Source organism: Lutra lutra, chromosome 7, assembly GCF_902655055.1.
Source record: "Lutra lutra chromosome 7, mLutLut1.2, whole genome shotgun sequence".
NCBI classification, from domain to species: domain Eukaryota; kingdom Metazoa; phylum Chordata; class Mammalia; order Carnivora; family Mustelidae; genus Lutra; species Lutra lutra.
The window spans coordinates 70,508,137-70,522,305 of record NC_062284.1 but is presented as its reverse complement, the minus strand read 5'-3'; the positions used below and the strand labels follow the sequence as shown (position 1 = coordinate 70,522,305).

Sequence of the window (14,169 nt, the reverse complement as noted above, 5' to 3'; positions counted from 1 at the left end):
CCTTCTCGGCAGGCTTTGTTTGTAAACCAGAAACATACAACATATGTTACTCTGTGTAGGTGGTTTCTAATATGTATCATGTCTACTTTTTTCCTCTCCTTCTGAACTCTGTGAAAGGAGAGAAAGTAGCAGTTGAGTCACAATTTAAGTAAAGTGAAATGGTAGAATAAAGCTTTATGACTTTAACGTCCGAAGTGTTCCTTCTTTTCAGCATGTCTCTGCATTTAGGCAATGAAGTGTTTGATGTTTACAAAGCTCCACTACAGGGAGATCACAATCATCTTTTTATAAGACAAGGTACTGGTCTACAGGGACAAGCCGTTTTTAAAACCAAACTCACATTCAGGTAACTATTAGAAACTACTGTTTTTACAGTAAAAGCAGTGAATATAGATACTGTCCAAAATACTTGACTCCTGATTTGACATAACCGTCCATATAGTTCACCAAGGACTAGTGTCTGGTTCTCAGCTCTGAAGGCTCAGAGGCTGTTCTGTCAAGTGCACTAGAAGTTGCTATTTCATAGGGAACCAGGTCATGATGAAAAAACTTAGAAGAGACTGTTTTGTAAACCACAGTGTTAATTTATTAATTCCAGTGATGACTATAACTGCCAGGAGGCCTAGAATACTTGCTGGTCAACGTGTCTTTTTTTTCTTTCTTTCTTTCTTTTTTTATTAAATAAAATTGATCTGGAAGACTAACTGGTAGCTGGAGGTTGGTAGTGTGCATGCAGTCAGAGGAAAGGCAGTGAGTTGGGTGTGGAGGCTGGGGCCATCCCGTTCTTGAGGCTGCAGCGCCAGTAGCTCTGCAGGGATGTGTCCCCTGAGCAGCCCAGGACACTCAGGTCAGCTGGTGAGAGCATTTCCCTTCTTTAGATGGGTAAGCACTACACTGAGATGTTTTTATTTTCTTTTTCTTGATTCGAAGCCGATCATCCTCCTTGGGTAATGTTTATCTTTAATGATCTTGGTTATGACTTAGCTTTTTGAGGATTGTAGTGGTCAGAAGTAGAGGCTTTCAGAATCAGACCCGTATTTCTGTCTCACTTCCCCTTGTGTGACCCTGTGCAACTTTCTCATCCTCTCTGCCTCATTTACCTGATACATAAAAAGGAATAATTATAGAGTGGCTGTGACAGTGAAGTCATTTCACTTATAAAATGTGAAGCACATTGCTTGGCACTTAGTTTTAAGTAAATGCTCCTTCAACCCATGTATTTACTGATTCTGGAGGGTGATCATGTCTTGTCAAGACTTTTACTCCAGCTTTTGTTTTTCACTTGTAAGATAAGAATGTTCCAGTGAGCCACAGGATGAAGAAGGTTTGCAGTCCCTCACCTAGTATATGCAGTTGAGCATCCTTGCCTATTTTTATTTATTTATTTATTTATTTGACAGACGGAGATCACAAGTAGGCAGAGAGAGAGGAGGAAGCAGGCTCCCTGCCAAGCAGAGAGCCCGATGCGGGGCTCAATCCCAGGACCCTGGGATCATGATCTGAGCTGAAGGCAGAGGCTTTAACCCACTGAGCCACCCAGGCGCCCCATCCTTGCCTATTTTTTGCTGGAGAATAGGAAATGGTGTCTGGTCTCTCGTTTTGGTGATGTTGATGATGTGACTGACTCACAGATAAATCTGGTAAACTGACATTTTTGTTCATTTCCTGCAGACCTCACTCTACAGACAGTGCCACACACAGAAAGATGACCCTGTCACTTGCGGATAGATGCTCCAAGACACAGAAGATTAGAATCTTACCGATGGCTGGTCGTGATCCTGAATGTCAGCGCACAGAGATGATTAAGGTTCATTTGCTACACGTTATCCTGGGATTTTTGGTACAGTCATGCCTCAGAGAAACTGCAGGTTTTGTTCCAGACCTCTGCAGTAAAGTGAATATTGCAGTAAAGTAGAATCAAATGAATTTTTTTGTTTCTCAGTACATATAAAACATGTTTACGCCATGGCGTGCAATACCATTATGTCTTAAAAAATGTACATATCTTAGTTTAAAGCTTTTTTGCTAACTATCATCTGAGCTTTTCAAGTCATAACCACTCATCACAGATCGCCATAACAAATAGAATAATGAAAAAATTTGAAATATTGCAAGAATTACCAAAATATACAGAAACACAGCAGGTGCTGCTGGAAAAATTATGCATATGGACCTGCTTGGTGCTGGGTTGCCACAAACCTTCAATTTGTAAAAAAAAAACAAAACAAAACATGGTATCTGCAAAGTGCAATAAAATGAGGTATAGCTGTATGTTAAGAATAGCATTTCCCAAGTCTTTGTTTCTCATCCCTTACCCACCTTTTTTCCCCTCGTGACGGCATGGGCAGGGAGCCGGATCAATTCCCGAAGCATTTGCCAAGCAAGAGTGATGTGGTGATGGTCACAAAATAGACGTGAGGGCTTGGGTTTCACTCACCAGGTCCTGACGGTTCAGGAACAAACTGGGGTGTGAAGATCTGAACATTGGTGTAGAATTTCAGAGGTGATTCACTGAGCTATATCTGTGTCATAAAGTAGTAGAAATGCTAGCAATGTAGTCTAAAATAGAATAAAAACAGACAAGAAGTTTAAGTGGGAACATGCCTAAGGAGAATCGGGCGAAGGTCTGTTTATAATGTTGTGCCTTTTTGAGTCGCCACAACTGCTGGTGAGGCATGCACCCATGCAGGGGCACTGTCCCAGTGATGAGGGTGGATGTGTATATTGACACCGTTGGCTTTTCGTGCAGCACTTGCTTTAAGAAGCTGGATGCTCAGTGGGTTAAAGCCTCTGCCTTCGGCTCAGGTCATGATCCCAGGGTCCTGGGATCGAGCCTCGCATCGGGCTCTCTGCTTGGCAGGGAGCCTGCTTCCTCCTCCCTCTCTCTCTGCCTGCCTCTCTGCCTCCTTGTGATCTCTGTCTGTCAAATAAAATAAATAAAATCTTTAAAAAAAAAAAAAAAAAAGAAGCTGGATGCAGTCGAATAGTTTCATTCTCTGATACCTGCTAGATCTCACGCATTGCCCTGCCTGCTTCATGGGATTCCATTCCCGAGTGCACCAGAGCACAGTGAGGCAAAGACACTCTGGCAGTCAGACTCTGCAGATGGCCTGGCCCTGGGCCCCTGCTTTCTCTTCCTTCTCATATTTTGTTCATGGAGGCAGGTTAACTAAACCAGGTTCATAGCGGTGTCTAACCCAGTAGTGTGGGGGCACATTGGCTTTGGAGCCTTACTTCTTGCCTCATTTCCTAGCCTTTTCTCCTCAAGCCGAGGTAGCTACAGGAACCTTCAGACTCTGGTCTCAGCATTATTGGAAGAACCCTCTGGACCACCTTGAAAGATACCCCAGGTCCTTCCCCACTTCCCCAGTTTCCATGGAAATGCATAAGGAATTAGCTAGTTGTTAATCCCGGTTGTACCAACAGTGATTTTTCTTCTGTACTCTGTACAACTTTACTGAAAAGTTCCCTGCATAGAATGTCTAGCATCATAGAGTTGTGTGTAGTAATAGCAATTAAATGAGGAATTCAAAGAAATGCCGTAATAACCCTGACCTCTCATATTCTGTCTCTACCTTGTAAACACTGTGAATGGCCAGGCGGAGGACGTGTGTGACTGTTCTGCTTTGGGGCTCAGGGATCCTCCCCTACCAGCGCCTCCCCGTCCTGTCATCAGGAGCTATGAGGAAGCTCTCTGGCGGGGAGGGGCCCAGACAGGACCATCTGTGCACCACTGTAGTTCGGTGGAGCGCGAGCACGCCAGGTGTCTGTCTCGGGTCAGCAGACACAGCCTCCCTCAGGTGTCCACTGGGCTGAGGTTCCTCAGGCTGCTCGCTGCTCTCTGGGCTCTGCCTGGCAGCACGGGGGACACTGCAGCTCCCGAGGCCACGTCTGTGCTGGATCTGATTGGGTGTTAGCATGAGGGGGCCTTCTGCCCCTTCACCCTGTGTTCCCTTCATGCCTTGGAACTCAACTGCACTGAGTGATCACGGTGTGAGGTAACGGATGTGGCATGGGGAGGACTGCAGAACTAGGTGTTATCCTGGGCTGGGCATTTACAGGTTCTTAAAAGTAAAAGTAGTTTAAGTGGGCAATAAACTAGCTCATTTTTTAAAGTTCAGTGTATTATTTGCTTCTTTGCAGAAAGAAGAAGAACGTTTGAGGGCTTCTATTCGTCGGGAATCTCAGCAGCGCCGAATGAGAGAGAAACAGCACCAGCGGGGGCTGAGTGCTAGTTACCTAGAACCTGATCGCTATGATGAGGAGGAGGAAGGCGAGGAGTCCATCAGCTTGGCTGCCATTAAAAACCGATATAAAGGGGGCATTCGAGGTGAGTGTGCAGAAGTCTAATTTCATAAATTTGGGGTTCAGGAATTTATCTTTGCATTTGGCCTACTCTGAATGCCATCACTGGGTATTTTATTGATTTGTTTTTTTAGAGAGAGCTGGTAGTGGGAGGGGCAGGGGGAGAGAAAGAATCCTAAGCAGGCTCCACACCCAGCACAGAGCCTCACATGGGGGTTGATTTCACAACCCTGAGATCACAACTTGAGCCGAAATCAGTAGTTGGACACTTCACCAACTGAGCCACCCAGGTGCCCCTGGACTTTTTATTTTTGAGAAACTGGTATTAATGAGTGATACATTTCAAGGGCTGCTGAACTAGACATTGCAGAATTCTTCGAGGTGAGCCTGGAAGAACTGCGGTCTTGTTCTTACTGGGGGGACGGAGACTTTGAGAGGGTCAATTGGTAAGATGGTAAGTGTTGAGATGGTAAGTGGACAGTCCTTGAACCAGGGTCATTGGACTCCTGAGGCATTGGTCTCAACCACAGCACTGCATCCAGAGACTTCCCCGCAGCCCGCAGACAGAAGCTGGAATAGAAGGCCTGACTCTGCCAGCTCTCAGTTCTGCCGCTCTTCAGTTGGATGACTTATGGGAAGTTACAATACCTACCTCCTGTTACTCCATCAGGGAAAAAAAACCCAACCTATTAATAATGGCAGTACTTACAAAAGTGAGGTGGTTTTGAGAATTAAGTGACATAATACATTTAAAGTACTTTGCCCGGTGCCTGGTGCATTCGAGTACTACATAAATGTGACCTAAAACCACTGTGACTCTTCTTACCAGTCCTCAGCTTCAGGCAAGTGTCTTCATATCTCTGCAGAACTTGTTCCCCATCCGTAAAATGAAACTCCGGTCCTCCCTAGAGGAACCTGATAGAGCTCTGGGAACCACTGTACAGTGTAAGGTATACCGCGGGGGACCATGCATCCTAGTTTAGTCCTTACTGAGTGACAGATTTTAAGAATACTCGAATTTCCCCTGTGCCATCCTATAAAACTCCTTTCTCCTTTTCTTGCAGTGACTGCATTTGTTCTCAGGAGCTATCACACCCTTCTTGCCTGCCTGTTAACTTATTTTGGCCCTACAGTACAGAGATGATTTTTTTGTTAGTGCTAATTTCCCACAGTAAAGATTAATTGTGGAAATAAACCACATAAAAACTGAATAAAAACAAAAAAATTGAGGATGCTTTTAGGTAGAGAGAGATACAATACTCAGTTCTCCAGAGATTAAAAACCTGACCGGTTCATTAGCGTTCATTAAGTCCCAGGGAGGATTCCGGGTTCGCTTGCCAACAGGTTGGTATAAAGTCAGCTGTGCTTGATTCCATCCTGAGTTTGACCAGGACTGGGACATCCATGCAGACTGTTACTCATGTCCATCTCCTTTTAAATGTCCATATGGCAACGAATGGTCTTTACAGGACTGGGAAGCCACTACTTGTTTTTTACCTTCAAAGCTTATTTTGGAATTAACAGTTATCCCCCATGAAAGAATGACTTGGGTGTCAGTAGCTTGTTCCGGAAGAGTTACTGGTGTTTGTGTCGCTAGTGACCTTGCACACAGCCTTTTTCATACTTAAAACTCGTCAGACGAACCATTCTTGTATTTTGAGAGGGTAAGTGCTTCACTTCAGCATACTAATCTTACATTTATTTTTAAATCAAAAAATTTTTAGGGATTTGTTTCTTCTGGAAAAATGTACAGAAGGAACTAAAGATAATCATCAGAAGAAAAATCCAGAAATGAACAGATCACCATCTTAGAAAGTTACTCACAAATAATTCCTTTGCTTTCAGAGGAACGAGCCAGAATCTATTCGTCAGACAGTGATGAGGGATCAGAAGAAGATAAGGCTCAAAGATTACTCAAAGCCAAGAAACTGACCAGTGATGAGGTAAAAACAAACGTATCCAATGCTAGGGGTTTACCCTGTGTCCTCGAGTCCACTCCCGCCCAGAGGCACAGACAGATGTCTGTCTGCTTTGCTGAAAGTCAGATAAAGGAAGTGGCAGGAGCAGGAGCGGCCAGAGGAGGGTCTGACCCCTGTGCTCAGGCGGAGGTTGCAAGGCTGCTCAGAGGAGACCTCTCACTGGGTATGGAAGAAGGTGTTAGCTTGCAGGGTGCACTGGCCCGGTGGGTATCCTAGGGGGATGGAAAGGCCTCTGAGGAAGCATCGGGGTCCTGAGCTACCAAGGCTTGATTAGACACTAGAAATTATTCAGTGTGGGTAGATCAGGGTCTTTATGTCTTCTCTTTCTTTTGTTTTTATTTTCAATATTTAGTTTTTAATTATAGAAACAATTCTTATGGTAGAAAAATCTTTTTTTTCCTTAGATAAAATAGTATTTGAGTAGTATTAATTAAATTATTAAATTAAATTTTTATCAAAATAATAAATTATTTCAAAGTAATTTTAAAATATTTTAACTTAATGTTTTTAATAGTATCCTTTCCAAATGATAAGAATACAGGTGCTGAGAAATTTTAAGTCCTTTTTTGAAGTGTAATTGACATGTAACATTAGTTTTAGATGTCCAATATAATGATTGAGTCAATAATTGTATATATTGCATAATGATCACCACAGTAAATCTAGTTAACATTCATCACACATAGTTACAAACTTTTTTTCTTGTGGTAGGAACTTTTAAGGTCCTTTTTAAGGCCTATGCTATTAGCAACTTTCAAATATTCAATAATGATTTTTTAACTATAGTCACCATGCTATACCTTACGTCCCCAGGACTTCTTTTAGTTGAGTCTTTTTAGATCTCTTTTTACCTTTGGTGTTCCTGATTGTATTGTGACATCTCTTTGGTATTTCCTTTTATTTTTCTGATTGGGATTTGTTTCTGAATGTGAATTCATCATTAGTTCCGAAAATTTCTCGGTTGTCAATTTTTCAGATATTCTGTACCATTCTTTCTGTCCTTCCTTTATGAAACTGATTAAATGCCTGTTCCTTCTCTGTTCTCTACAACTCTCAAACTGTCTTTCCTATTTCCCTTGTGTTTTTTTCTCTGCATTCTGTGATATTTCTTTAGAGCCCTCTTTTGGTTCACTGCCCCTGTCTTCACCTGTGTCTCATGTTGTTAATCTCTTTCATTGAATTTTTATTTTGTTTTAGTTTTCATCTGTAGAGGTTTAGTTTCTTTCTCAAATTGGCCATTTACAAAATGCTTAGTTGTAGTTTCTTTTTCAAATTGGTCATTTTAAAAACTCTTTCCCCTAACTCATATTTCCAGTTTCTCCTTTTTAGGTCTTTAAATGTTTTAAACCTATGTATATATAGTCTTTTATGTCTGATAATTCCAGTGTCTGAAATCTTTACATGTGTGATTTTATTGCCCATTTACTGGCTCTATTTCCTGATGACTTATTTCTTATTTCTCTGTGTGTCCTGGGATTAAGTGATTGATTTACTTAGCTCAGATCAATGGGAATTTTTGAGGTATCTAGATTGATGCATTCCTATAAAGATTTAGATTCGCCTCTGCTGGGTGCATTGAATATCATCCACCTAGGATCACTTCATGTTATGTATGTATGTATTTTTTTTTTTTTTAAAGATTTTATTTATTTATTTTGACAGAGAGAGATCACAAGCAGGCAGAGAGGCAGGCAGAGAGACAGGAGAAGCAGGCTCCCCGCTGAGCAGAGAGCCCGATGCGGGACTCGATCTCAGGACTCTGAGATCATGACCTGAGCCGAAGGCAGCAGCCTAACCCGCTGAGCCACCCAGGCGCCCCCGTGTATGTATGTATTTAAGAGCAGGAGTGGGGAGTGCAGAGGAAGTGAGAGAATCTAAGGCAGGCTCCACACACCAGCACAGAGCCCAAAGCAGGTCTTGATCCCACAACCCAGAGATCATGACCTGAGCCCAAATCAAGAGTCAGACACTTAACCAAATGAGCCACCCAGGCACCCCAGCTACCTGGGATCACTTTAAAGTATACTTTAAATGAGGTCTTTTTAGATTACCTGGAAGTGAGAATTCTGACTTGAGGTTATGAATTTTCCTAGAATTGATTAATTTTTTCTGTTTCGTAATGATGACAGATATCCTGTGATCCAGCCAGTGACTTTAACTCTCATTCTGTGGAAGCAGCTTTCTCATATTACTTGGTTCTAGGTTATTTTTTTTTCTCCAAAATCCTGTTCATTCTTCAAATAATTCAATTACACACAAACTTGTGTATGTGAGAAAATTGAGCACGCCAACTTTTTGTTTTAAATTGAAGTATACAGCTGACACACCATGTTCCTTTAGTTTCAAGTATGAAATGTACTGATTCAGCGGCTCTCTACGTTACGCTTGGCTCATACAAACTTGTTCGTGGCCAATGACAGCTCACTAGCCTGCCAACCATTTTTTTTTTTTTTAAAGATTTTATTTTATTTATTTGACAGAAATCAGAAAGTAGGCAGAGAAGCAGGCTTCTGCTCCCTGCTGAGCAGAGAGCCCGATGTGGGGCTCCATCCCAGGACCCTGGGATGATGACCTGAGCCGAAGGCAGAGGCTTTAACCCACTGAGCCACCCAGGCGCTCCCTGCCAACCATTTTTTAAAATAAAGTTTTGTTAGAAACCAGGCATGCTTATTCATTTATGTATTATCTATGAATGTTTTTTGCTACAGGGGCAGAGTTGAATAGTTAAAACAGAAACCGTGTGTCTTACCAAAGCCCAAGACATTTATTATCTGGCCCTTTACCAAAAAAATCTACAGATCATTGCCTCAAAGTGGGCCTGGGCTTATTTCTGGTTTGCCTTTATACCAAAGGTGTAGTCCTTTGGGGTCTACTATTAAACTGCTCCAACTGGTGTTTGTCTCCTGTACTCAGCACCCATGGAGCATAAAAACCAAAGCTGATCGTCACAGTTTGGTAAAGGTCTTCAGAGAGAAAGCCTGCATTAGTGCTCTACTTATCTCTTGGTTTCACTTGATTTTTGGCCTGTAATTATGCCTTATTTTCTTGCCATCACATTGATTTGTTTATATTTTCCCCATTATTGTTAATTATTTTCAATGGGAGGGAGGGATTGTTTTGTCATATTGAAGGGCATAGATGTTGCATTTCTGTTACACGTGGTTTTAAGGTATTTTGATCGTTTTGGTTTTCTGTGAACTATAAACTTCTGTGAGGCTCTTATGTGAAGCAGAGTACTATGTTGCATTATTGTTTGTTAGTCATAATATTTAACATTTCCCAGTCTTTGTTTGAAGTGGCATGCTATGGAAGATAACTAGACAGAAATTGTCAAATTATTCTGCAACATATTTGTTTTAAATTATATAGGAAGCATCTTAATGATGGGTTTATAGTGTGTGGCACTGTTGGCAAACGGGAAGCCTCATCTAAGCAGATGCTATTTTATTTCTTGGCAAGCAGAAACTGTGAATGAAAATTGAGATTTGCCATGGAACTTCTGTTTCTCTCTAGTATTCTCAGAAATGAGATTTTTATTTATTTATTTTTTAAAAGATTTTATTTATTTCACAGAGAGAGAGAGAGGTCACAAGTAGGCGAGAGGCAGGCAGAGGGGGAGGGGGAAGCAGGCTCCCTGGTAAGCAGAGCCTGATTCGGGCTTCCATCCCAGGACCCTGGGACCATGACCTGAGCCGAAGGCAGAGGCTTAACTGAGCCACCCAGGCACCCTGGAAATGAGATTTTTAAATGTGATCCATCATGTAGCCACCTTCTAGGCTGAGAAAACCTATAACCTCCTGACTTACAAATGCCTCTTGTGGATGCCTCCTAGCTGTTTATTACCCAAACTACCCTCTACCTTCCTCACCCAGATATAATGGTAGGGCTTCCTGTACTCTTCCCTTCCCCTTTCATGACAACAAAGATTTTTCTTCTGCCTGGACCTCTCATGCCTTGGCCACCTTCTCCTCACTACTCAAGTCCTGGCTGTGGGTGTCAGTGGGAGAGAGAAGGTAGGGGTCAGACCTGCTCTAGGTCCCTCTCCCCGTCTATATGCTAAGCCGCATCCAGACAGCAGGAGCCTGGGTGAGATGCTGGGGAACTTGCAGAGTCTAAGTTCCCAGAGATCTACCATTATCAATAGAGCTTTCTGTAATGGGGGGGTGGGTGGGAGGGCATGAGTCTGGATTATAATCAACTGGATTATTGACTCTTGGTCACTTGTATAGCCTTGATCAAGTCATCTCACATTTCTACGTCTGTTCCCTCATCTCTTCAGTGGCATTTATGCTTGCTGCCTGCAAAGTTGTTGGATGATAATAAATAACAGGTACAAAAGTGGGTAGCACAGTGACATGTAGTATCTGAGCAGGAAATGCTTGTTTCCCTTCCCCAACAGGGTCTAAGTTACAAGAAAGGGAAAAAGTAGCTTTTTTATCCTCTCTTACTTTTGTAAGCAATAAACAACTTTAGAAAACCTAAATAACTTGAAAGGTAGAAAAATGGGAAGAGGAAAAACTGGAAAAAGGAAAGACCCAAGTAGAAAGAAACATGAAGACAATGGAAAGGAAGGGATCGTGGCCAGTCCTCAGCTTTCTTAGGTGGAGGAGGTGACCTGCTGAGGATTACTTAGAAGGTGGTGCCCAGTGGTCTGGTTCCACTCCCAGTTCTCCCTCACCGATCCTGCATTCCCCACCTTGGCAACCCTGCCTTTACTTGTTTGAGGTCCTTGCTCTCTGTTTATGGGACCATGGGTGACTTGGATCCAGCATAGCCCCAGGTTGCCCTCCAGGATAGGATTTCCCATGATTGAGATTCTGAATATATTTCCCTGGAACCCTTTGACATTCTTGGTGTTGGCCTCTCATACTTGAAGACACTCGCATTTATATATATTCTTAGGTATGTTTTGTGTTAAATAAACTCTGGGGACTGGCTTATTAGTATGAAAAAATTAGTCAATGAGTTTTAAAAATAATTACAGTTAGTTACAATTAGTTTTAAATTGTTGGAAGACAATTCCTTCAAAACTGGGCTGCTATTCCTGTGTCTATATGGACTCGCATTCCTGGCTATGTTAGTATACTTCAGTCTAACAGGAATATTTCTGTCATTTGTTGCACTTATACATGGCGCCGGTATTTATTCCACTGCAGTTCAGTAGAGTAGAATCCCACGTTTTTACTTGCACAATATGAGGTCCCCTGAAGGGTGGCATTCACTAAGTCTTTCCTGCCTTTGCTGTGCTTTACCGTGCTTGCCTGTAGCTGCTGGGGAAATCAGTCCTGGCAGGATTTCCCAAGCAGAATTCTGGAGCCTCTTAGCCCCGACAGTGGATTAGGATTGGTGCCAGTTGGACATGTTCGGAGGGCCCTGACCATCTCTAGCCGCTGGGCCCTGTCCCACATCCTTTAGAACAGGCTCTACCACCTTATACTTTTTTTTAAAGATTTTATTTATTTGACAGAAATCACAAGTAGGCAGAGAAGCAGGCAGAGAGAGGGGGAAGCAGACTCCCTGCTGAGCAGAGAGCCCGATTCGGGGCTTGATCCCAGGACCCTGGGATCATGGCCTGAGCCGAAGGCAGAGGCTTTAACCCACTGAGCCACCCAGGTGCCCCCCACCTTATACTTTTTTATTTAAACTTTTTCTTTAAAGTCCAGTTTGTTAACATACATTGTAATATTAGTTTCAGGTAATTTAATGATGCAGCAGTTCCATACAGTGCCTGGTTCTCATCATAGCAGGTGTCCTCCTTCATCCCCATCACTGTGTCACCCAGCCCCCTGCCCCTCTCCCCTCTGGTCACCGTCAGTTTGTTGTCTGCAATTAAGAGTCTGTGTCTCAGTTTCAGGCTCTACCACCTGTGAGAAGTACCATGCCAGTTCTTTAGTTCACTCAAACTAAACTCCGTAGAGAATTTTAGAGCTGAAGGATAAACTGAGGTTTATGTAGGGAACAGTGCCTCAGGGGGCTTGCATGTAAAGTGTTTTAGACTTCTGGCTGAAAATTAGTGAAAAGACAAATGGTGGGATTGAATGTCCTCTTTGCCTGTGCTGATGTTGGGCTGGGAGAGAAGGGAAGTGTCTGGGTTTGCTCCAGGCTAGGAGGTAGGAAGGAGCACTAGTCACATCCTGGGGTGGGATCCATCTTCCAGCACTGCTGTTTAGATAACTTGACTGTTGCCAGCTGGAAAGGAAGTGCAGGAGGACTTCTGACTCTTTTTTGAGTTCATAACGTTCCCCTTTGAATTCTCCTTGGCACTTCAGGTCTGTGGGGATGCGTTTGGGATAATAAAGCAGGAAGCAAGTGTGGGATGGTATCTTGCTCCTCAGAAGTCCAGCCATGGGGACCATCAGAAGAAGTAGATGCACCAGCTTGTGCATCCAGAAACTTTCTCTGGTCATAGCAGAGATGCCTGGCTTTCCCCAACTTCAGCCTTTGACTATTCACCCTGTTTAATTTTGATGAGGAAGACGGTTAAGGCAGTTCTGGAGTATCATATTCTGTACCAATTCATTTTAGTCACTATTTGATATTATTTAGATGTTGATATATTTGAAATCTTTCTGTAAAAAAAATTTTTTTATATAACTTCCTGAATTGTTTCTATTAGAACATGATACATAATTTTAAGTAATGCGAACTTGTGTAATAGACCTTTAACTTCTTTAAATATTTTTATAAACTTTTATGATGTGGGTTTTTAGTATATCCAAAATAGGAAATCTTTATTTTAAAAAATTAATGATCTTTAAAATACTGAATTTTGGGGCGCCTGGGTGGCTCAGTGGGTTAAGCCTCTGCCTTTGGCTCAGGTCATGGTCTCAGGGTCCTGGGATCGAGCCCCACGTCGGGCTCTCTGCGCAGCAGGGTGCCTGCTTCCCTTCCTCTCTCTCTCTGCCTGCCTCTCTGCCTACTTCTGATCTCTGTCAAATAACTAAATAAAATCTTAAAAAAAAAAATACTGAATTTTATTTGTTTGAAGATTTTATTTATTAAAGTGCATGAGCAGGTGGGAGGAGGGCAGAGGGAGAGGGAGAAGGAGACTCTGCTGAGCAGGGAGCCCCATGTGGGGCTCTATCCCAGGAGACCTCAGGATCATGACCTGAGCTGAAGGCAGACTCTTAACCTACTGAGCCATCAGGGTGCCCCTAAAATAATGAATTTTAGATAACAAAGAGGTGAAATCCTGAGGAAGCAGAGGAAAAGTTTAATCACCCAATCACAGTAAAAATATTCAACAGGATCAGTGGTTCTAACAGGCAGACTTCTTTGGAGAGCCCTAACTATTCCCAGGGCAGACCTAGTTTCCAGTTTCCCTGTATGCCCTTCTCCATGTACAAGGCCTCCCTTCCAAGAGATTGCTTATAATTTCTTAGGTCTTCCTTACGGTCCTGAAGTTGGGTTGTTTTGTGGTTAGTTTGTAATTAGCTCTGGATAGTTGTCATTTTTTAATGCTTCTAGTACTGGGAACTGGCCATGACCTTCACCACTGGTTTTATTCATTTGGTAAATGTTCTTATTTTAAAAATTATTTTATTTTGTGTTTTCAGAGGATCATTCAGGTCAGAGCTACTTTTGATAAATCTTCCTAGAAATATTTTCTATTGATTTTCAGATTTTTTAAAATTTTTATTTGTTTAGGAAGGGGAACCTTCTGGAAAGAGAAAAGCAGAAGATGATGATAAAGCGAGTAAAAAGCATAAAAAGTATGTGATCAGTGATGAAGAGGAAGAAGATGATGATTGAAGCACAATGTGAAAACATTTTATGTATTTTTGTACAGTTTATTAAATATGATGTAAACATGAGTTATTTTGATTGAAATGAATTGATTTGCTTTTGTGTAATTTTAATTGTAATAAAAATTTTTTTAAAGCAA

General features: G+C 42.2%; 1 protein-coding gene across 1 annotated transcript in view; it reads left to right on the top strand.

Moving 5' to 3' along the window:
- The window catches only part of LOC125105117 (RNA polymerase-associated protein LEO1), a 47,137-nt gene extending 32,968 nt beyond the window's left edge, over positions 1–14,169 (top strand). The window contains exons 8-12 of the mRNA XM_047738242.1: positions 212–346; positions 1,672–1,807; positions 4,144–4,330; positions 6,151–6,248; positions 13,932–14,169. Coding sequence (XP_047594198.1) covers positions 212–346; positions 1,672–1,807; positions 4,144–4,330; positions 6,151–6,248; positions 13,932–14,036 — 661 coding nt within the window. The 3' untranslated portion in view covers positions 14,037–14,169. The remainder of the gene's footprint in view (positions 1–211; positions 347–1,671; positions 1,808–4,143; positions 4,331–6,150; positions 6,249–13,931) is intronic.